Source organism: Diuraphis noxia, unplaced genomic scaffold, assembly GCF_037042655.1.
Source record: "Diuraphis noxia isolate RWA-SAM2 unplaced genomic scaffold, SU_Dnox_SAM2 contig0001, whole genome shotgun sequence".
In the NCBI taxonomy this organism is placed as follows: Eukaryota; Metazoa; Arthropoda; class Insecta; order Hemiptera; family Aphididae; genus Diuraphis; species Diuraphis noxia.
The window spans coordinates 103,271,431-103,293,101 of NW_028301711.1; the positions used below are offsets into that span (position 1 = coordinate 103,271,431).

Below are 21,671 nucleotides of genomic sequence, written 5' to 3' on the forward strand. Positions count from 1 at the left end.
ATATTGTTTCGTATATTTTATTTATGTATAAATAATAAATAATTTGAAGAAATATGTATCTATATATGTATATAATAATAATAACTTGTACAACCTGCTCTATACATAAGTATATACATTTGTTCTACTTCTATTTCTAATATTTTAAACAAGTAAAAGAGGAATTTATTTTAATTTTATTTCTTACAATTTAATTTATAATTATTATACATATATATATATTGTATCTTATATACCCATATTATATTGTTTTGTATAATATTATATATTATTTATGTATAAATTAATAAAGAAATATGTTTGTACAAAACTTGTGTATATAATATATAGTTATAGTTATATAGTATGTATGTTTAATTTCAATTCTTATTTACCTAAACAATAATATAATAAATTCACAGTGCTACACTGCAGATGATATACTTATTACTTAAACTGTTTCCAATATTTCTCACATATATATCATTGGAAAAATTTAGCCACTCAACTTTGTTTAACTTGGGCGAAATTTATGTAGTTATAATAAGAACCATCTATCAACATATAATTATTTATGTTTTTTTTAGGATATTTATGAATAATATTTTTATTCGTACAAGCTATTGCTGGTAATTGAAAATATATATTTATTAATTATTTTAATCCATATTAAATGTTAATGAAACTATATTATTTAAGATATATATTTTAAACATTAATCAAATTTTTATAAAAAAATATTTTTACATTATCAGAAATGATATTTTCTAAAGTTTTTACTAATATTATGGTAAAATAAAGTAACATTATCCTAACTTTAAAAAAAAATTTTTTGAGAATATGATTTTAACAATATTCCAACCATATTACCCATGTAATATTTCTAGAATCCGAAAAAAAGTGGCCAAATAAAGGCGATAGAACATTCATAGAATGTTAAAATTACATTATTTTCATCTGTTTAAAATCTTATTGGAACATTATTTTTAAATTTCTAACATTCAAAAAACATTCTATCAACATGATTTTGCTATCTGGGTATGTATATAGATACATTGTTTAAAAATAAATCATTTGAACAATTTATTGATATTCAAGCATAATATTAAATATAATATACAATATAAGTCCCTGGTTACAGGAATGAAATAATAAAAATAAAAAATAAAAATAAAAATATAAACAAACACAAACGTTAAAAATATTGTCAAATACCTATGTTATATATTGAATATACTAAATTTAAATGTACATCAAAATTATGCTCAAATATATTACAGCTATTTGTTTATCAAAAAATAAAAATAAACATATTAAATAAAATACACTAAAATTATTAATAACTGAGATAATAATACCTAAGTTCCTTATAATTTGGTATAAGATTGAACAAAGTAAAAAAAGTTTAATTGTACATACCTAGGTTGATATAAAAAAATACTGTTGTATAATATGTATAATCTTTATGGTTATACTATTAACAAAATAAAATAATGTATTTTAATAAATAAAAATAAATTTTTATATAAAGTAATGTTTTAAACGTATTACAGTGTCTTTATTATTAAGATAATATAAATGAACTGGAGGACCCATGAAATCTGTAATACTTTTTAAAACATATAGTCCAGTATCAATACTTGAGACAACATAACTAACAAAATGTTTGTTATAAGAGAGTACATTTAAAGTATTACATAAAAACAATACTTTCTCATCAAGACATATATTTTTTTTAAATTTATATACTAATGTTGTATTGTCAAATAAAGCTGTAAGTATATTATTGATTTTATACACTGTGTTGTTGTATACAATTTGGTCATAACAAAGAGCCTGATCAAGTGCAGCCAAATCATTAGGTGAAAACAAAATTTTAATTTTTTCAAAATATTCACATGAACTAAGTGGAGAGCCTAAATTTGTCGAGATACAAGAACTGTTGCTTAAATTTAAAATATAATCAGAAAAATTAATGGAATATTTTATACCTAACGAAATAGGAATATGAACTCTTGAAGTTATGTTTTTGGTGTATGTTTTAAGTTGTCTATGCTTAGACTCAAATCTATAACTCCATAAATATTTTAAGGGCCCTGAATTTTTTATTATATTACAATAGTGGATAATTAAATGATGTTTAGGCTTTAATGAATCTTGAAATAAACAATAGAATAGTATTGGGAAACTCTTTTTTTATATAGTATAAACTTGGTTACATCGCAGTCCACGGATTACGGAATAGATTAATTATAATATATTATTATAATTTATTGTTTATATAATTTTCTTCATATGGAACTATTTTTTGTTACGCTTACTGAAATTGGTGAAAAAATGAAATTTTGATTAATTATATTTTAAATTAAGCGTTATGTAAATAGTAAATATATAAAAATATAATATACAATTGTTTAATGTTTATTATTGCAGACTGAAGTCAGACATAAATAAACAATTTCCATTAAAATACCTTATTTCTACAAACAAATATATAACCAGAATTTTTTAAATACATAAATTAAGATAGTTCATTTAATTTCTCCAGTGGTTTTAATTAGTAAAATTATATTATGTTCTGAATATTAAAGAAAGGCAGCAATTTTAAGTACCTAATTTGCTTGTTTTTTTTCAAAGAATTGTATGAATGAACAATTTAAAAGTTTGTACCATTTTAAATTTAATTTTTTTAGCCTCTGTTTAAAAGTAAAATACTTTTCATTTAAGATCAATGATATAATATAATGTATAGACTCAAACGACAGTCCCTCAGTGTTGTAAAGAATATTTTTAAAAAGTATTCTTGAGAAAATACTAAATTATTTTTATTTTTTTAAATACTACTCTAATACTTTTACTACGAGTATTAAGTAGGTATTCTTAATACTCTTGGTTTAACTTTGTAGGTTTGTAATTAATTTAACATAGTTTAATATAATATAACATAAAATATTATATCAACGAGTTTAAATAGTGGTTGTTGCATTTAATAAATTTGAACATTATGATATATTCAAGGTTATCGCTGGTCATGTTAGTTCTAAGTTTGTCATATTCACTCCATTCACGCTGCTCAACTAAAACACAAATGCAATGACTGGACAATAGTATTTTTCCATCCAATTTTGGATAACTTAAAAAAAAAGAGGAAAAAAATCAAATGGAAAATTATTTTTTTGTGGTTTAAGCTGTTTATTGGTACTATGCTCCTCAATTTATAATGTATTGTTATACAGAATATATCTAAATGCCTACTACATATTACATTAATTCGTAAATGTTGTTAATTATTCAATATTTTATAATTTTTAATCATATTATAGCAGTCATCATAATATTAATTTAAGTAGGTAATTTAACAATTTATTATTCTCAATGATACCAATACATTTTTGGCTTCACTCAGAACCTATAAGTGATTTAATTACATTTTTAAAATTTCAAAAAAAAAAACGTTTATACATTTAAGGACGAAAATGTCAAAGCGGCCTCCAGGTTCGTTTTTTCGCGATGGGAAGAAGAAGATCGAACAGGGATGGCAAATAGGTGGCACGCGTGAGATTTTCGATGGCACTCTTCATTTGTCCATATATATTTATATTAATAATATATATTTCACAACGACGTATTGTTATCTTATCTTTTTTTTATTTAATAGTATTTAGTACAGAACTATGACGGCTCAGATATCTTATCTTTATTATTATAAAATATAATTTATATGTTGTAATATAGTGGGACACAGAGTGGCTAGCAAAATTGATGTTTTTCACAGATCTAACATTACATTTGAACACTTTGAATAAAAAGTTACAAGGACGCGGGAAAACAATTGAAGCCATGTTTGGATTAATAAAAGGTTTTGAAATTAAAATAGATATGTTTATTAACGATGTCAAATCTGGAAAATTTCTATACTTCCCAAAAGTGAAAAAAATGTTATGTGAAGTGGACATTTTTGAACAAACCAATTGGGATTTTACCAATGAATTTTCAAATATTGTTGGTTTGATTAAAATACAGTTTTCACAAAGGTTTCATGATTTTAAAAAAATTGAAAAATTAATAAAAATTATTAATTATCCCGATTTATTCGATGTGCAAGATTTTAATGATTACTATCTTAATTGGATGGGATTAGAAAATTTAGAAATGCAGTTAATCGATTTGCAAACTAATCCAATTTGGACAAATAAATTTGTGAATATGCGAGAGCGTATCGAAGAATTGGAACGTCATCGAATACATAACGAAGAAACAGATTGCGGTGTTGACAACATAATATTAGAAGTATGGAATAATATTCCAGAAAATTTTTCTTCTGTCAAAAAATTAGCAATTTCATTGTTAACAATTTTTTCTTCAACATATGCTTGCGAAAGTCTCTTTTCGGTATTAAATCATACACATTCAAAGGCTAGGAACAGATTAACGGAGGAAGATTCAGCAGCATGTATTGCCTTGCAATCAACATCATATCAACCAGATATAAAAAACCTTTCAACCAATATGAAGCAAAAGATTTCTAACAAACAATAATAATTTAATATTTTTTTCACATTATTTCCAGTTTTACATAATTTTCTACATTATAATCATAAATTTTTCATTTATATTTTGTATTTGTATTTTCCTGTGTTAATAAAAATAATAATGGCACGGCTGAAAATTTTTTTTTGAATTATGTCATAAATTGGCACGTAGAAAAAATCCTATTTGCCATCCCTGAGATAGAAGCTGAAAAGATAGAATTAGCAAAACAGTGGGAAAAACGCGGAAAAACTGGTTAAAATGTAAAAATGTGGAAAACAAGTCTGACAATTCTTTAGATGATGATGCCGAAAAAATAAATATTTAACAAGCTGAAAAAGAAAACCCGATTATAAATTAACCATTACCATTGACAAGTTGTAAAAGCAATTTAAATGAAAAATGTAGTGATGACGATTCTTTGGATGTTAAGATAAATGAAAAAAATATTACTGTCAATGACTCAGAACTCATCACCTTTAATATAAGTGAGAATTGTCATCAAGTTAATAATGAGAATACTTTTGAAGTATCTTTGGAAGCTCAAAATAAGTATGAAGATTTTAAAGCCAGAAATTTTCCAGAAATTTTATTTGACAATCCTCGTTCTTGGTCTCCTATTAATGATAAACTGCGTTGTATACTTATTCTTCATGGACCAAATCGTGGGATGACAGCACCTAAACCATTCAAAAATCATTGGTTTTTAAAACAAATGAATAACTGAGAAAAGTGTGACAGAACATGGATGATGTATTCTGAACCTAATGAGGCGATTTTTTGTTTTTGTTGTATTTTATTTGGAACTAAATCAAGTGGATTAACAGATCCTAAACAAGGTTTTACAAACTGGAAAAAAATGGAACGTTTAAGGGAACATGAAAATTCTTCAGATCACGTTAAAAATTTCCTTGAATGGAAAATGTTTGAAAAAAATTAAAAAATGGTGGAGCTATTGATGATTGCTTACAAAATGAAATAAAATCACAAGAAGCAAAATGGAGACACATTTTAAAAGCAATATTGAATGCAATATTGTACTGTGCCAACAATAATTTAGGATTAAGGGGACATTCAGACGTACCTGGGAGTCCATCCGCAGGCCATTTTCTTAATTTGTTGAGTTTGATAAGTCAATATGATCCAATATTAAAGGAACACATTGAATCACATTAAAAAGGTTCTATAAATTACTTTTCTCACCAGATTCAAGACGAGTTTATAGCTTTGTTGTCCAAAAGAGTTCGAAATGAAATCATACATCAAATTAAATCTGCTAAATATTATACAATAATGTTTGATTGCACACCAGATGTATCAAGAACAGAGCAAATGAGTCAAGTTATAAGATATGTTCGTGTCACTGCAGGTGGTAAGGTATTTGTTGAAGAAAGATTCTTAGGCTTTATAGAATCTCATGAAAAAACTGGTAATGGTTTGACTACTGAAATATTACATCAGATATCTCTAGATGGTTTGGATATTCAAAATTGTAGGGGTCAAGCACTCAAGCATATGACAACGGATCAAATATGGCAGGGAAGTACAATGGGGTTCAAGCAAAAATTTTAGAAAAAAATCAATTAGCGACATTTATACATTGTACAGCACATTGTTTGAATTTAGCAGGTGTAAATGCCGTAGGATCAAATAAACAAATGCAGCTATTGTTCGGTAAAATTCAACAACTATTTAATTATTTTTCTGGTTCTACTTTACGTTGGGAAATATTGATGAAATCATTAAAAGTAACTCTTAAACCATTTTCGGATACTAGATGGTCCTCTAAAGCTGCTGCAGTAAAGGCCCTTTATAAACAATTACCTGATGTGAAATGTGCTTTGATTAATATTATTGAAAATGGAAATCTTGAATCAAAACCAATTGCAAAAAATTTACTTAATTTAGTGGATCATGAATTTATTTGCCTATTAACGGTTTGGAATTCTATACTATCAAGTATTGATTGTATAAATGTATCTCTTCAAAAAAAAAACAATTACAGTATGTCAAGCAACAAAAATGATTCAAGGATTAATAAAAGAAATAACTGACTTAAGAAATAACAGAATTCAAATATTATTCCGAGATGCTGAACAAATAAGTTTAAAAATGAATATTTCCCCTTCATTCCCAGAAAAAAGGAAAAAAAGAGCAAAGAAAATGGACTTTGATGAATCTGTTGATGAATGGGACGTTTCCGCTAAAAATAATTGCATAATTAATTTGAAAAAGTCTGTGATGTTTTGCTTTCACACTTGAGTTGGAGATTTGAAACATTGAATAATGTATCCTTACATTTTAGTTTTCTGACTGGATCTGAACTATACGAAAAAGAAACTGACGAACTAGTCAAAGCAGCGGCTAATTTAGCCTTAAGATATGATAAAGATTTAAATGCTTCAGAACTAACCGAAGAAATTATACATTTTAAGCATCATGCCATAAGTGCATTACCAAGTATCAAAAATGCAACACCATTAGAACTATTAGCGTTTATTTTTGAGTATTCTATGGCTAATATTTTCCCAAATATTTGTATAGCGCTTCGGCTTTATTTAACATTGCCTTGCACAAAAGCCATGTGTGAACGGAGTTTCAGCAAGCTGAAACTTATAAAAACTTATTTACGCTCCACAATAAATCAAACTAAACTAACAAATCTTGCGTTATTGTCTATAAAAAAAAAAAAAAATATCAAACTCCATCGATTTCGATTCAGTTATAAATGACTTCGCTGAAGTAAAAGCCAGGAGAATTAAATTTAAAGTTTTTTAAGTGTGTAAAGAAAGTATTCTATCATACATTTTTAAATAGCAGATTTGTATATAAAAAATGTTTTAATAAAAAAGTATTTCATTGAATTAAACAAGTTTATTATAAATAATTTTAATAGGTACAAAAGAGAGAGACTCTCTTTAATGTAGGTACTTTAATAGTAGTGTAAAAATTTGAATAACTATTATTTAGTTTAATTATTGTTACAAAAGTAATACAATTCTATGAGCAAGAACTAGCTTAATGTTTTTAACTTTGTTAGTTAACATTACTATGTGTTTAAAAGTCATGTAGTATATTTATAATTTTAATTCTAGTTATTAAAAAAACGGTACTGGTTTGTTATAGCCCCACCACGGCGAGTGAACATTTTATAGCCCCGCCACTCAGGTTTGTTATCGCCCCGCCATTCGCATAACAATAAATACATCGTATAAATATAAAATAATGAGACGGAAAATACGTACCATAACTATTAGGTGCCTACCATAGGTGTACATCACAAATTAGCATCTGAACTAGTACTTAAATATTTAGTAAAATAGTATGTAAACTGCTTGGTTTAATATTCAAAATAAAATTTTGAAGACGCAAAAAAAAAATCATTTTGACCCAGTGGCGTAGCCAGAAATCTCCTTAGGGAGGGGCCCACTAGATAAAACACCAAAATCATACGTTTTAGTATATTATATTTTATATTTAATTAAGACAATTTAAGTACTTATATTAAAACCTGTACAATTTAAGTAATGCCTATTATTTTGACCAGTCTTGTAGTTGCATTCTCCTAGCGGAGATTTTTATGAAATCTTGTGCTATTTCCTCCACAGTTACATTTTCTTCCTTATTTATGTTTGTTAAAGCCAAGCCATTTAGCCTTTCTTGAGATATTGTTGATCTCAGGTAAGTTTTTATTCTTTTAAGAGTAGAAAACGTGCGTTCTGGAGTGGCAGAAGTAACTGGTAGTGTGGAGAACAACTGTAAAAGTGTTTTAATGTTCGGAAAAAGATCTTGGCAGTGCTGTATTGCTTCAATTGCAGTTTGTGATACGTTTTCTGTGTCCTTCCATTGATTTCTCCACATGTGTAATTCAGCACTTAAACTGGATATTGCGTGAGGAAGATCATTTTCATATATAGATGCAGCTGATAAAATTAAATCATCATTATATAAATGCAAGTTACATGGAATTAAGCCTTGAAGTGGTAATACTTGTTTTAACCTTTCATCAAATCTTGAATGTAATTGGGATATTAAACTATCGAGAAATGGTATGTATATAGATACTTTAAAATATTCTTCTGGACTATTAGAACTAACATTTACACGTTTCGTCTGTCTGTTAGACATACGAGGCATTTTAATGTCAATATTTACAATAGAAGCTAATTTTGAAACAGTTTCCATTATTTCTTTGAAAGAGTTATCGGCATCATTTCGAATACTTTGTAAGGCATTTTTTACTTGTGTTACGTTAGCCAAAGCATTGCATACGTCTTGTTGCTTACCTTGTAAAAGTTTGCTCAAATTAAAAGTATAAGAAAAACATTTAGCAGACACTTCTAAAGCAATAATAAAATCCGGTTTTGTTATGGCACTTCCATACAACGTAGCTTTCGTTGATGTTTCTGTATTGGTATCATGCTCAAGATCTTCTAGCGTAGAAACAATGTAAATATATAGTTCTTTAAAAGTTAATATAGCGTCGTGTCGCTCTACCCATCGAGTTTGGCACAGTTGTTTCAGCTTTTTCTTTTTAACAGTGTTAACATCTAAAGTCGTTTCAATAATATATTTTAACTTCTCGGTTCGTTTGGAAGACGAAGAAAAAAATGTACAGATAGTTCCAATTATACCATTATACCATTCATATTTTTTATAGCCGATACTTCACATGCTTTTGATAAACATAGATTAAGGGAGTGACTGAAGCAATGAGTATAAAAAGCCAAAGGATATTCATTTAAAATTAGTGCTTGAACACCGTTATACTTGCCAGACATGTTTGATCCCCCATCGTAACCCTGTCCTCTTAAGTTATCAAAACTTAAACCAACTTTTTCTAGTTCATGTTTCAATGTTTTTGTTATTTCTGACCCAGTAGTTGAAACCATTTTTACAAAACATAAAAAATCTTCTCTTATGACACAATTTTTTAAGTCAACATAACGTACGCATATTGTCATTTGTTCATTTGTACTGATATCGGTTGTTTCATCACATAAAATCGAAAAATACTTAGAAAGTTTTACTCTATCAACAATTTTTTGTTTAATCACAGAACCCATTGATTCGATAATTTCATTTTGAATAGTAGAGCTTATCATTGTACAATTTTTAGCAGAAATATCAAAATGAGACTTAAGATCTCTGTCACCAGATTCCATGCGAAAAGACAATAAAGCTCGGAAAATTCCTTGATTACCCGATAAACAATCTTCACGTACATTATCAAATTTAAGTGAACCGGACTCTCGATGACCACGTAATGGCAAGTTATTACGTGCGCAAAAAAGTATAGTTTTAATTATAGGTATAAGTCTCTTACGATTGTGTTCAATTATTTCTTTTTTTTGATTGCTGAGAAGTACATTTACCGCCGTTTGCTCTCCATTTTCATAGTTTTTTAAGAAGTCTTTTGCCCTTTCACTAGATATCATATGATATTTGGCTTTAGAATGTTCATTTAAATCAGCCATTGCATTCTTATACTTGGTCATCGGCTCTCTTACTAGGTTCTTTAACGGCTACAAGAAATAATTATAAAATTACTATATTTATAAATAATCAAAGGAAATAATTTTTTTTCTGTGTAATATACCTGGTTGCCTGATCCACCGCCTGAAAAAGCAAATACAACACACCATTTGCAATAGGCTCCTTTATTAATCTCACTATAAGCTAACCATGGAAATATTTCTAAATACTTATATTGAAATTTTCTATTATGTTTGCCTTCTGTACGTATAGGAAAATCATATTTTGGGTCGGGTATCCAAGTCAATTTCAAACAATTAAATATTTCAGAAGACTGTAAAGTGTGTTTGACTACAAAATTGGCAATATCATGCAAATGTGCTGATTTCTAAAATAATAAAAACAAAAGCGTATTACATTACAATACTAATTAAACCTACATTAAAAGTATTCATAGCTAAGAATTGAAAATTTAATACAAGACTTTCTATAAGTTTTAAAATTTATATTTGATGAAAACTGTGTTTTAATAATTATTATAATTCTATACACGTGTGGTATCATATTATTAAACTTTTTAAAATAAAAACAATAATTTGTATTATTTTATTTTTGTTAAAACTGCTATGTCCATAATTTATTCCATAATTAATATAAACTTTTTGAGAGCATTGGTCGGCGGACCCGTTGTTCGAACGCCGAGCGCCACTCGCCATGACTTGCCGTCTCTCAAAATGTCTATATTAAGATTTTTAATATTTGAAAAACTAAATGTCATATTACTCAAATACTACTCAATAGTATCATTGCGACATTACGTATAGCGTATATACTTACAGCCTTGCTTATTTATTTTATAATATAATACCTTTTTGATTTCCGTTGAAATTAGTGTCTGTGAGTCAGACTGTGATTGCTGTTGTCCGTCATCCACGACGTCGTTAGATTCTATTTTAATTTTTTTCTGTGTTGAGTTAAAAAAATTAGTTATCTTCGATGTTCTTTTATTTTGTTGCATATTACTTTTAAATTCGGTTGTCAATTTATACAAATATTAAAATATATACACAAGTAGATAGTTAAGTTATAACTTATAAACAATGTATTGACAAGTAAAATAATACGTTATTCACAACTACACGATTAGACTAGGATCACACTATATTGCGTTTTATCGGCAATTAAATAGCAATTGAAACTGAGCAACGCGTGTGCGGTATCGACGTATTGTCCGAACGGTTCCAGATAAACGTTCTGGACTAGAATCTAGATACGATAATCCATTATTGATTTTATCTTTTGCTATTTATATTGTACTGCAGGGTATCGCAAAACAATGCGAATTAACAATTTACTATTTTTATTTTGGTTTTCATATCAAATCATTATTTAATCATACATTATAAAGTATTAAAGTATAATACGAGTGTCGATTACTCAGTAGTATTGTGTTATACTATTATAATATGTACTACACGGGCCAAGGGGGGGGCCCGGGCCCCCATGGGCCCCCCTCTAAATACGCCACTGTTTTGACCACTTTTAGGAATATTGTGGAGTAGGGGTCGATATCATGTATTTTTAAAAGCGGCGGGTTTCCCGCCATTTAATTGTGACGTCACTCCGCATGTTCTATATCACCCGTGCGCCGTGCGGTCATGCATTCGCATTTCGCGCTCAATACTGTTGTATTCATAATTCATCAACATCTCCGACTTTGAAGTTTGAATGTGCTTACTGCTTTAATTTAAACACTTTATTTTTAAACGATTTAATTTTTGACATTTAATATTTATTTTAATAATTTTACACAATGGAAACAGACAAACCTAAAAATAGAGTTTATAAATACTGCTTTGTTCCACTTTGTAAAAACACAAGTATAAGTACACCAGATAAAATATTCCTAAATGTGCCAGAATTCAAAAAATTGAGAAGAAACTGGTTGAAAGCTGCAAGACGTGACAAGAAGGATGTTTCTGATAAATCACACTTATCTTGCTGCGAAGATCATTTTGATGTATGTAAAACTATGTTAAGTATAAATTAATATTTTTATATAGATTAAAAGAATATGTAAAGTCAATTTTTAAGTATCTCCTAGATAAGTTTTATTTCTTTTAAATACTTCATAGAACAATATTTAATTATGTTTATCAAAAATAAAAATAAATTAATAGAATTTATTTTAAAGTGTCAAAGTTAATGAGTGATTGTCCTGTTTTTATCAGATTGAAAATGTTCTTGAAAATTATGTTCAATTTAAGTTAATGGGACTAAAAAGACTTATATTGAAAAAAGGTGTCATTCCACATAAATTTGATTGTCAGTCAGATCGAAAAAGATCTTCTACTATCCTAAATCGTCCATTATTTTTAAAAAAGAAAAGAAAATTAGATGTGGAAAATGCAGTTAAAGAATATAGTTTAAATAAAAGTAAAGTTTTATAATTTTAACTAATTGTATACATTTTAGATTCAAATTGGAAACTTTTATAATAATTTTTTGTTAATTATAGGTGGTAATATCTCTGAAGACATCTGTATTAATGATCAAAATAATACAATTGATTTAAAGCAAAAAGAATGTATGATGGGTATTATAAAAACTAGCGATGTTGGTGTACAAGTAAATATAAACAATTTAAGAAAAACAAGATCCAAAAAAATCCAATGCAAATTATCAGAGAATTCAACTAAGTTTAAAACAGTAGCTTGTTCACCTATTAAAGTAAACCTTTTAGAATCTTGTAATACTAAAATTGTTTATGTAAAAGAAAACTATTGTTCAGTCTCAGAATCTAGTGATAACAGTTCAGAAATATCAGATACTTTAGCTCTTTCTATTCTATCGAAAGTGAAAATTCATTTAACTTAGGTTTTGAATATGCTAATGAATGATTTAAAAAAATGGCTTATGAAGTAACTTTACATAACATTAGTAGTAATCCAAAAGCATATATAGGTCTCAATGAAGAATGGTATAAATGTAATTTAATTAAATTAATAAGTTCTCATATAGAACTTGAAGAGAGAAATATATTTATAACTTTAATGAAAATAAAATTGAACGATTCATTCAGAAGATTAGGAGATATGTTTGGGATATCTGAAAGTTTAGTCTGCAGACTATTTCATAACACTTTACCTAGACTTTCTGTTTTTTTTAAGCAATTTATATACTGGCCTAAAGAAAAATTAATAAAAGAACTTTTACCTATTCCTTTTCGTTATCGTTATTCATCTGTTCAATCTATTATAGACTGTTTAGAAATAGAAGTACCAAAAACCATCAGATCCTATTAAACAAGCACTAACATGGTCAGATTATAAAAAATGTAACACATTAAAATATCTTATATTTTCAACTCCAGATGGATTTATTAATTTTGTATCAGAAGGTTTTAATGGTAGATGTACTGATGTATTGATAGTAGAAAAAAGTAATTTTTTAAATCTTGTTCCTGAAAATACATCTGTAATGGCAGACAGTGGGTTTAAATGTATTGATGTGTTGTTAAATAAAATCAATTGTGTTCTCATAAGGCCCCCTAGTGTTTCACAAAAATCTAAGTCAACAAAAGATGATGTTTTAGAAACTAAACGTATTGCTAGCCTTTGTATTCATATAGAATGTGTAATAGGACGATTAAGAGAATTTGAAACGTTGAAACCCCATGCACTTATTAACTGTCAATTATTATGTAATACTGATGAAATTATAACCATTGCATGTGGGTTAATAAATCTTCAACAACCAATTATAAAACAATAGTATTTAATAGTTTTTTTTTTTTATATATAAGTAATTTTTAATATAGATGTATTCTAATTTAAAATCATTGTAATCCTTGTTAATTTTTACAATAAATTATTATATTACAATGTAAAATGCTTTTAATATTTAATTTAATCTGCAATTTTATTACCTAGTATAATTTTGGAAAAATATTTTTTTCCCAAAATGTACAACATTTTTCAATTAAAGTATCACACATTTGTTTATCATAATCAATATTTATAATGGTAACTTTTTTATTCTTTTCAAATTCAGGGTCAGCAATAGCTAGTATTCCTTTCCACATCTCATGTATATGCATTTGAATTTGTATTTGAGATAGTACCTACAACATACATAATTTAATAAAATAATAATAATTAGATAATTATTTACTGGTAAATATTTTTAATATAATTAATAAACCTTTGGTTTTACAACTCCATTATCTACATAATTTAATAATGTAGAATGAGTTGTAGGACATTTTACTTCTAAGACAAAGTCTTCTCCTAGACCATCAGCTGATGCTCCTAATATTGGAAAGTTCTTATCAATAAGTAATCCAGTTTTTTTTGATTTTAGAACCTACAAGTATTTTAACTTGTTTTATAACCTGAAACATAAATAATCTTATTTAGTGTCATGAAAAATAAATAAATTACAGAATACTACTTACATTTTTAAATATTAGACTAACCTGTTCTTCCAAATGTATTCCTCTGTTCATTGCTTTAGATAATTTTATCTTTGAGATCCCTAAAATTTGCTTAACCAGAGTACCATCTGTTGTACTACATTTAGATGCTTCATATACCTTGGATGCAGTAATCCGTCCATATCGCATTTCAAACCAACTATTATTGTTGGATTGATCTTGTGTTCCTTTTTCTATTTTCTGTAATATTCCACTATTTGATTGTATAACACTTTTGATAAAATTAATAAATTCTGAACATTTGACAACTAAATATAAAAAAAATAAAAATTATAAGGTTATATTGTTTTTAACATAACTAGTTAATAATGGTATTTATGTGATAAAATTAAACGTTGAAAATCTTAAATTAAATGTGGCTATTACCTATATTAAGTTGTTGTTGTGTTCTGAAATTCGACATTAATCTATGGATAGATAAATTTGATATTTCACTCAAACAATAGTTGTACTCGCCTAATTGACAATTTATATTATTTTTTCTTCCCAATTCTATTACATCTTCAAAACATTTTGTAACAATTACTTTATTAGTAGATTGATTTTTTACATTTTTTGGTGGAAATAGGTCTTTAGTGTTCATAAACTTTATATTTGTTCCTATACCAGATAGCTTTGGTTTTTTCCAATAACAATCAACTGACGTTACTGATGACTAGGGCTAGGATTTATATGCAATAGCAAATTGTAAAATATGCATTTGATTTACCAAAATATGCAAAAATATGCAAAAACAAATTTTTATTATTTCTAGATATGTATTTTTATCATAATTCATAATTTATTATTATTACATTAAATATAAGTTTATATAATTACATTAAATATTAGTTTATATTATTACACGCTACTATGATATGTTGTTCACATTTCTAGGTTAGTAATAGCTTGGCTGAGAAAACAAAAATTACTTTTTAAATATGCCAAATCATTTTGTAAATGTTTGTCTTCAAACAATTCTTTTGATTTTTTAATTGATTCTGCTTCGTCGTCTAAATTTGATATTACAGATTTTATTGAATCAAAATTATTTGAATAGTATTCTACTGCATTTAACCATGTACCCCATCTAGTGATAATTGGTTGAGGTGGTAAAGGTAAATTTGGGAATAGTTCACGTAGTTTGATAATTCGGCTGGGAGCTTTCAAAAATACTTTTTTAATTGTCGCTATTAATTTATCAACAGTAGAATATTCATTTCGTAAACATTCGCTAATTCTATGAATCCCATGTGCCAAACATGTTAAATGAATTAAATTAGGGTATAACATAGTCAAGGAATTCGCTGATTTAACCATATATGGCGCGGCGTCAGAAACAAAAAGTAAAACTTCTTCGTAGTTCACTCCTGATGGCCATAATAGGTGCATTGCATCATTAAATATTTTGCCAATAGTTTGGAAATTACATTTTTCTAGTTCTTCACACATTAATAGATACGGCTTTGAATAATTGTCTTCGTGGAGGAGACCAACTATGACGTTACAAACATATCGACCGTCAACGTCCGTGGTCTCATCTATTGAAACCCAAATTGGCCCATCACCAATTTCCGAACGAATACGAGAAATAGTATTTTCATAAATTGAAGAAACATAGTTTTTGCGAATTGTAGACTGGTCAGGAACACATTTACCAGTATATTTTTCTAAAAAATGTTTAAATGATGGATGATTTTTTATTCCATAAAGGTATATCCGATTCTAACATTGCTTGACATAAATCTAGAGGAAAATTTGCTTGTTTATTTTGGTTATCTAATGTATTTTTAATGAACGACTGTTTAGATTTGGCTTTTAAATTAATATTTTTGTTATGCTTGCCTGTATTTAAATGCTGTACCACCTGAAAACGTTTTGTTACGGGCACAGCTTGATCACAAATAATACAATATAATATTTTACCATCTGTTTTAAAAACGTCACTTGAAAATTCTTCTACAAATTGACGTAACTTGGCACTTTCACTTTGTACTTTCGGCATTTTATAAAATTGTTAACTGATACTGTTATTAAAACCACTCAAATTTTAAGTATAAGTGTCCGCACATTTACGCAACACACGTCGTACTAATGAAATTAAATACGTCGTTAAATAATGTGTAGGTAATCCTATCGGTCGTAGATAAGATAAGATTAGATGGGTAATATTTATACTATATATTTACAATTCGACGGATAAACCAAAAACTATCGGTATTATGAAATAAACGCCATTTAAAATTAACAATAATTTATAAAAATTTAAAAATTTAAGTTAAAAAAAAAATAAAAAACCTTAAAATCTATAAATATGCAATTATATGCATTGTGTTCAAAATATGCAAAAATATGCAAAAAAAAATTGATTTTATTTAAACGAGAGTAAGCAAAATCGTGGACAAATTTGACAAACGATCGATTTGGACTTAAGGAAAAAAACATGCAAATGCATATAAATCCTAGCCCTACTGATGACTCTTCACTTTTTCTATGTAAATACATAAGAAATGCTAAGCTATGTTTACATCCACCTAAAAGTTCAATAAGAAAGAATAATTTTAAAAACTAGGTATAATTTTACATAAATGTACCTACTTTAACCATAATACTTAAAATGTGTAGTGATCACGTCGCCTACAGGTATCAGTAGTCAAGGATGATGTTTGGAAGGTGACTCTTGAGTTAATTACACAACGTAGAATTCTTCTTAATTAGATTAATTGTTTATTTATTGTGGTAAAACATATATTTATTTATAACATGAAAGCTGAATGTAAGTTAAGTATTCTGAGTGATAGAATAAATTCGGTTTGACTCGAATATTTTCTAAGTTCAAAATATTGTTTATAAGAAATTTTCTAAGTCCAATGAATTAAATTAAACAACAGACTGGCGTGAAGGTGCTCTGGCTAGTCTGGTTAAGTCGCGTCTGAATACAGGTCGTTTCGGGGTCTCTTATATAGTGCTACCCTCTACTCCCCATAGTCTACTTGCTCTTGTCGCTGTTCTCACGGATGTGGTATAATCATCTAAACTGACGGAAATGCCACTCGCCCACGTACGAGCTAAATGCGTACCCCATGCGGCTACAGACCTCGATAATTTATATTATTATTAACATTATTATTATGTAAAAATATACTTTATAATATTACATTATGACATTGTTTCTTGTAACTTTTGTAATGATGCATAACCCCACATCCTGTGCACACCTATCAACGATCTTTTATAGTCGTCTAACCACATGATTTCGTGTTGCCCTAACGTTAATGATTTCCACGAAATGCTTTCTCTCTTATAATTACAAAGTTGGTCGCACCCTACCCTATCTTGGTTCGGCTGGTACCTAGTTGACCGTGAACTAGACAATGCGGGACGCTAGTCCATAGCATATCCGTTATTCTGACCACCATAGTTATTGTTACCGCGATTAAAATTTTGACTATTATTATTTTGTTTGAAATTATTTCCTGATGTATTACTATTTCCGTTTAAATTTTGTTTTTCTAAATCTTTTTGTAATTTTTCCATTTGTAAGTTAGCATTATGTTCCATTTCCTCATCTTTTGCGAATTGCATAGCAGTTTCTAACGTTTTTGGATCCCTAGCTTTTAGTGCTAAATTTAAATGTTTCGGTAAACCATTTACAAAAATTATTAATGCTTGATTTTTAAGTTGTTTTTTATATACTTTGCTTTCCTCTTCTGTCATATCTTTCGAACCTTCCTTACATAATTTATAAAATAATTCCTCAACTCGTCCTGCGAAACTGGTTACGTCCTCATTTTCTTTCATACGCGCGAAATTTAATCCTATTGTTAACGTTCTCTCAGATGCTCTATGTTCAAATGCTCCCTTTAAAATTGATTTTATATCCTCCCATTTTTCTGTGTCTCTATATTTTGTTGCCTCTAGTGCATTACCTGCTAATTTCGAGTTTATTATTTTTATTAATAATGGTAAATTACTTTTATCTACCGATTTTACCGCAATATCACATGTATTAATAAATTCTGATACATTCTTTGCTCCTGTACACACCGGAATCAAAGCTGTGGCTTTATCTATATCCATTGTTTTTATTTTTTTTGTTCGAGTTATGTTTGGTAATTGTACGTGTACTACCTCTTTGTCAGTTCGTAAACCTGTTCGTTTTTTTATTGTACTATCACTATCACTTGCTGGACTTGAAGACTTAAAAGTTAAATTTAAAAATTCTTTATCTGTAACTGCTCTTAAATATTTTTCCCTATCTAATCTTGTGAATATTTATACTCTTCTGGTATATCTAAATTAATTAATGTTTGTTCTGTTTTAACGATATTTGTATTTGTTTGGACTACTACAGCCCCCTCGTTGTTGTCTACTTGAACACCTACGTCTCTAGTTTCGTCGTCAGATGTTACTAATATGCTTCCTGTCAAAATATCTTGTATTTCCCCTGAATTTTTATTCACCAATATATTTTTTATTCATTTAAACTTTGTAAAATAATTTTATTTATTTCATAAAAATAACATTTATTCTTCCCTCGATAACTTTCTAATATTTATTCTTATTTATTTATTCAACTATATATTTAATATATTTTATTTTCTAAATACCTGTATTCTCAACTTCGATTTCTATACTCAATATTACTTTTATTATTTATTCGATTCCGTAACACGTCATTTATTATATTAAAAAAAAATCGTGTTCCGCGATGTTTTTGTTTTATATTACGTATTTATTTTATATCAGTTTTACTATAAACTGCACTCACACTGACGCATTAATTATATCATTACTACTATTAAATATTACGCCACTATGTTATAATTATTTATCTTTTGGTTAATTACTCCAAATAAAATAATTAATTTAATATATCGCAAAACTACTTATAAACTTATTTATTATTATTTTATTAAATCTTAATTAATAATTCTAATTCAAATTTATTTAAACTATTATAACTTATTCTAGACTACTTTAATTTATTTATTATACCATTTTTACTTAATGTGGACTATATTTATGCTATTATATTTATCTAATGTTATATACTATTATATATCTAATATTATATACTATTTAAATCTAATTCGAACCGGTTCTAAAATTTCACAGTTAAAGCTACTTTATAGTTTTTCTGTCTTACTCTATGTTCTGGACATATTTGTCCTTTAACTGAACAAATATTTCCTTGGCGCAATAGTTTTACATATCCAATAGCTGAATCACCATAGCTTTCTCGTGTTGATCTGTATACAATTAAGTAGGTATTTAATTTGAGTTTTGTACAATATTGAAATATAGCCACAAGTAGTAATGTAGGTATTACCTATTGAAAATGTTATAAGTGTATAGCAAACTTACCTTTGGGCTTTTGATCCTCTAAGCTCAGGATCATTAAAACAATCACTGTTTTTTATATAATCATTAACCATGTATATATTTATTTTGGGTATATTACTAGCACAAGCTTTATCAAACAGTTTAGTTGACATTATAATTTTTAAGATAGAAAATAAACTGTTTTATACCATAATAAATTGATGACAAAAAAATAAAGATGGTAAATATTCACAAAGATTTAATATTGTATAGAAAAACAATATTTTATCACTGCCACACATTAAAACAAAACATCAATAATAATTGTAAATGTTTAATCATCATACGGAATTTCAAGTAGGAATCTATTTTTAAAATCATTGTAATACTAATAGTGTTGACGTGGCGGTGAGTGGTGAGGCTAGCTGGGCCTTTGCCCATGGCCTCGCAGCTCAAACCATGTACTTTTTTTTAATATAAAAGGGCCTCGTAGTATATTTTGCCCAAGGACTCACAAAAGCTAGCACCGGCCCTGAATACCTACTCGTCTAGATTAAGGCGATTAAGTAACTATTTCTATTTCTATTTGCCATGGTCACTGCGACACTACTCCTAATAAAAAAATATTATTTGTTTTATACCTAATATTATATTATTATAATATATAGATGTATATTTAAAATACCTACTATAAGTTAGGGAATAGGGATAAATAGTTAAAGACATCTTAATCATCTTATATAATAATGCAGTCCAGTCCATAAACACTAATTATGTTGTTATTAAGGGGTTTTTTGCTATGTTATATTATGTAACTAATCAGCACCATCAAAAAAAATTCCTGGATTCGCCACTGAATTTATATGCAGTAGAATAATATTATAACCATAAAAGTGACATCCTAGAACCTAACAGGGCTTAGCTTGCTTAAATAAGCAACTTGCTTTGCCGGATTGCCGCGGCAGTCGTCATGCGGAGTGACGTCACGGAATAGACACGCCTACTTATTCCATACTACAGCCGCCCGCGACATTTCGAAGGCCAGTATCTCCATAAAAAACCAAAAAAAAAAAATAAAAAAAAAATACCGTTCTCTATAATTTTTCACGTAGATTTAGAAAAGTACAAAAAAAAAATTGTTCAGATACTAATTATCAATAATATAATAAACCGATATTATACCGATCATATTGATCAAACATCACAGTACGTATTTGTTCGCATTTCATACATCATATTATATCAATCATTATATTAATATTAATTTTTTTTAAATATTATATCAATATATCGTCAAACATTTTTAATTATATCACTGTTTTATATTATTATTATTCAATTTTTTATTGTTATGTGAATAGCGGGGCGATAACAAACCTGAGTGGCGGGGCTATAACAAACCAGTACCAAAAAAAAAATTATAGGGAATGATATATTTTCAGCCTTGGTCTATGAATGGACGTAATTTTAATATTTTCCCCGGGCGTAAAATATCTTAGTTTCGCCTCTGAGTATAATATAGTGTGGTTAAAACTTATAATAAGTATATATAAGTATATATAAGTATAACAAAAATAATCCGATATGCATCGTAAGAATATTGGAATTCCGTTTTTAAAAATATCGATAAGCACTCGGCATATCGCTTTCAAACATCACGTAAAAAGGCGTATATCCCCTTCTACCACAAATGGTCATTCCTATAAATAACGATATGGGAAAGGCAATCTAAAATACTAGCGCTTCTGAGAAATTGCCTATACGAAAAAAAAATTTAATTTCTTTCAAAATCTGATAATTTTTTTTTAAATTGAACACAAAAATAAGAATTAATAAATATTTGTAACATTAATGTAAACAAATTGTCATATAACATCAAAAATATTAA

General features: G+C 27.6%; 3 protein-coding genes and 1 pseudogene across 3 annotated transcripts; 2 read left to right on the top strand and 2 right to left on the bottom strand.

The window, feature by feature from the left end:
* Window positions 1-5,260: 5,260 nt before the first annotated feature.
* LOC149063009 (uncharacterized) lies at window positions 5,261-7,099 on the top strand. The gene is made up of 6 exons (XM_089215479.1): window positions 5,261-5,407; window positions 5,716-6,052; window positions 6,118-6,468; window positions 6,515-6,743; window positions 6,815-7,003; window positions 7,054-7,099. Exons 1-6 carry the CDS (start codon window positions 5,261-5,263, stop codon window positions 7,097-7,099), a joined length of 1,299 nt encoding a protein of 432 aa, XP_089071605.1.
* Window positions 7,100-7,910: 811 nt separating this feature from the next.
* On the bottom strand, window positions 7,911-10,439 carry LOC107172746 (52 kDa repressor of the inhibitor of the protein kinase-like). Its single transcript, XM_089215480.1, has 5 exons — window positions 10,425-10,439; window positions 10,109-10,372; window positions 9,488-10,034; window positions 9,280-9,421; window positions 7,911-9,175 (listed from the first exon to the last, which is right to left on the bottom strand). Exons 1-5 carry the CDS (start codon window positions 10,437-10,439, stop codon window positions 8,044-8,046), a joined length of 2,100 nt encoding a protein of 699 aa, XP_089071606.1. The 3' UTR covers window positions 7,911-8,043.
* Window positions 10,440-11,797: 1,358 nt separating this feature from the next.
* Window positions 11,798-13,758, top strand: LOC149063010 (uncharacterized; annotated as a pseudogene).
* On the bottom strand, window positions 13,745-19,956 carry LOC149063011 (uncharacterized). Its single transcript, XM_089215481.1, has 9 exons — window positions 19,826-19,956; window positions 19,566-19,710; window positions 18,433-18,658; window positions 18,187-18,387; window positions 15,404-16,128; window positions 14,846-15,134; window positions 14,441-14,727; window positions 14,188-14,349; window positions 13,745-14,107 (listed from the first exon to the last, which is right to left on the bottom strand). Exons 1-9 carry the CDS (start codon window positions 19,954-19,956, stop codon window positions 13,913-13,915), a joined length of 2,361 nt encoding a protein of 786 aa, XP_089071607.1. The 3' UTR covers window positions 13,745-13,912.
* Window positions 19,957-21,671: the final 1,715 nt, after the last annotated feature.

Bases quoted from the DNA above. Each gene is read 5' to 3' on its own strand.
- LOC149063009 (XM_089215479.1), top strand. From the start codon at position 5,261: ATGTATTCTGAACCTAATGAGGCGATTTTTTGTTTTTGTTGTATTTTA. The intron at 5,408-5,715 runs GTTAAAAATTTC...TTTTCTCACCAG, and splicing joins ATGAAAATTCTTCAGATCAC to ATTCAAGACGAGTTTATAGC. The intron at 6,469-6,514 runs GTATTGATTGTA...AAACAATTACAG, and splicing joins TTGGAATTCTATACTATCAA to TATGTCAAGCAACAAAAATG.
- LOC107172746 (XM_089215480.1), bottom strand. The intron at 10,035-10,108 runs GTATATTACACA...TATTTCTTGTAG, and splicing joins GCGGTGGATCAGGCAACCAG to CCGTTAAAGAACCTAGTAAG. The intron at 9,176-9,279 runs GTATAACGGTGT...AAGCATGTGAAG, and splicing joins GGATCAAACATGTCTGGCAA to TATCGGCTATAAAAAATATG.
- LOC149063011 (XM_089215481.1), bottom strand. From the start codon at position 19,956: ATGTCAACTAAACTGTTTGATAAAGCTTGTGCTAGTAATATACCCAAA. The intron at 18,659-19,565 runs TAGAACCGGTTC...TTAACTTTTAAG, and splicing joins TAGCTTTAACTGTGAAATTT to TCTTCAAGTCCAGCAAGTGA. The intron at 14,728-14,845 runs GTAATAGCCACA...TTTTATATTTAG, and splicing joins ACAACAACAACTTAATATAG to TTGTCAAATGTTCAGAATTT.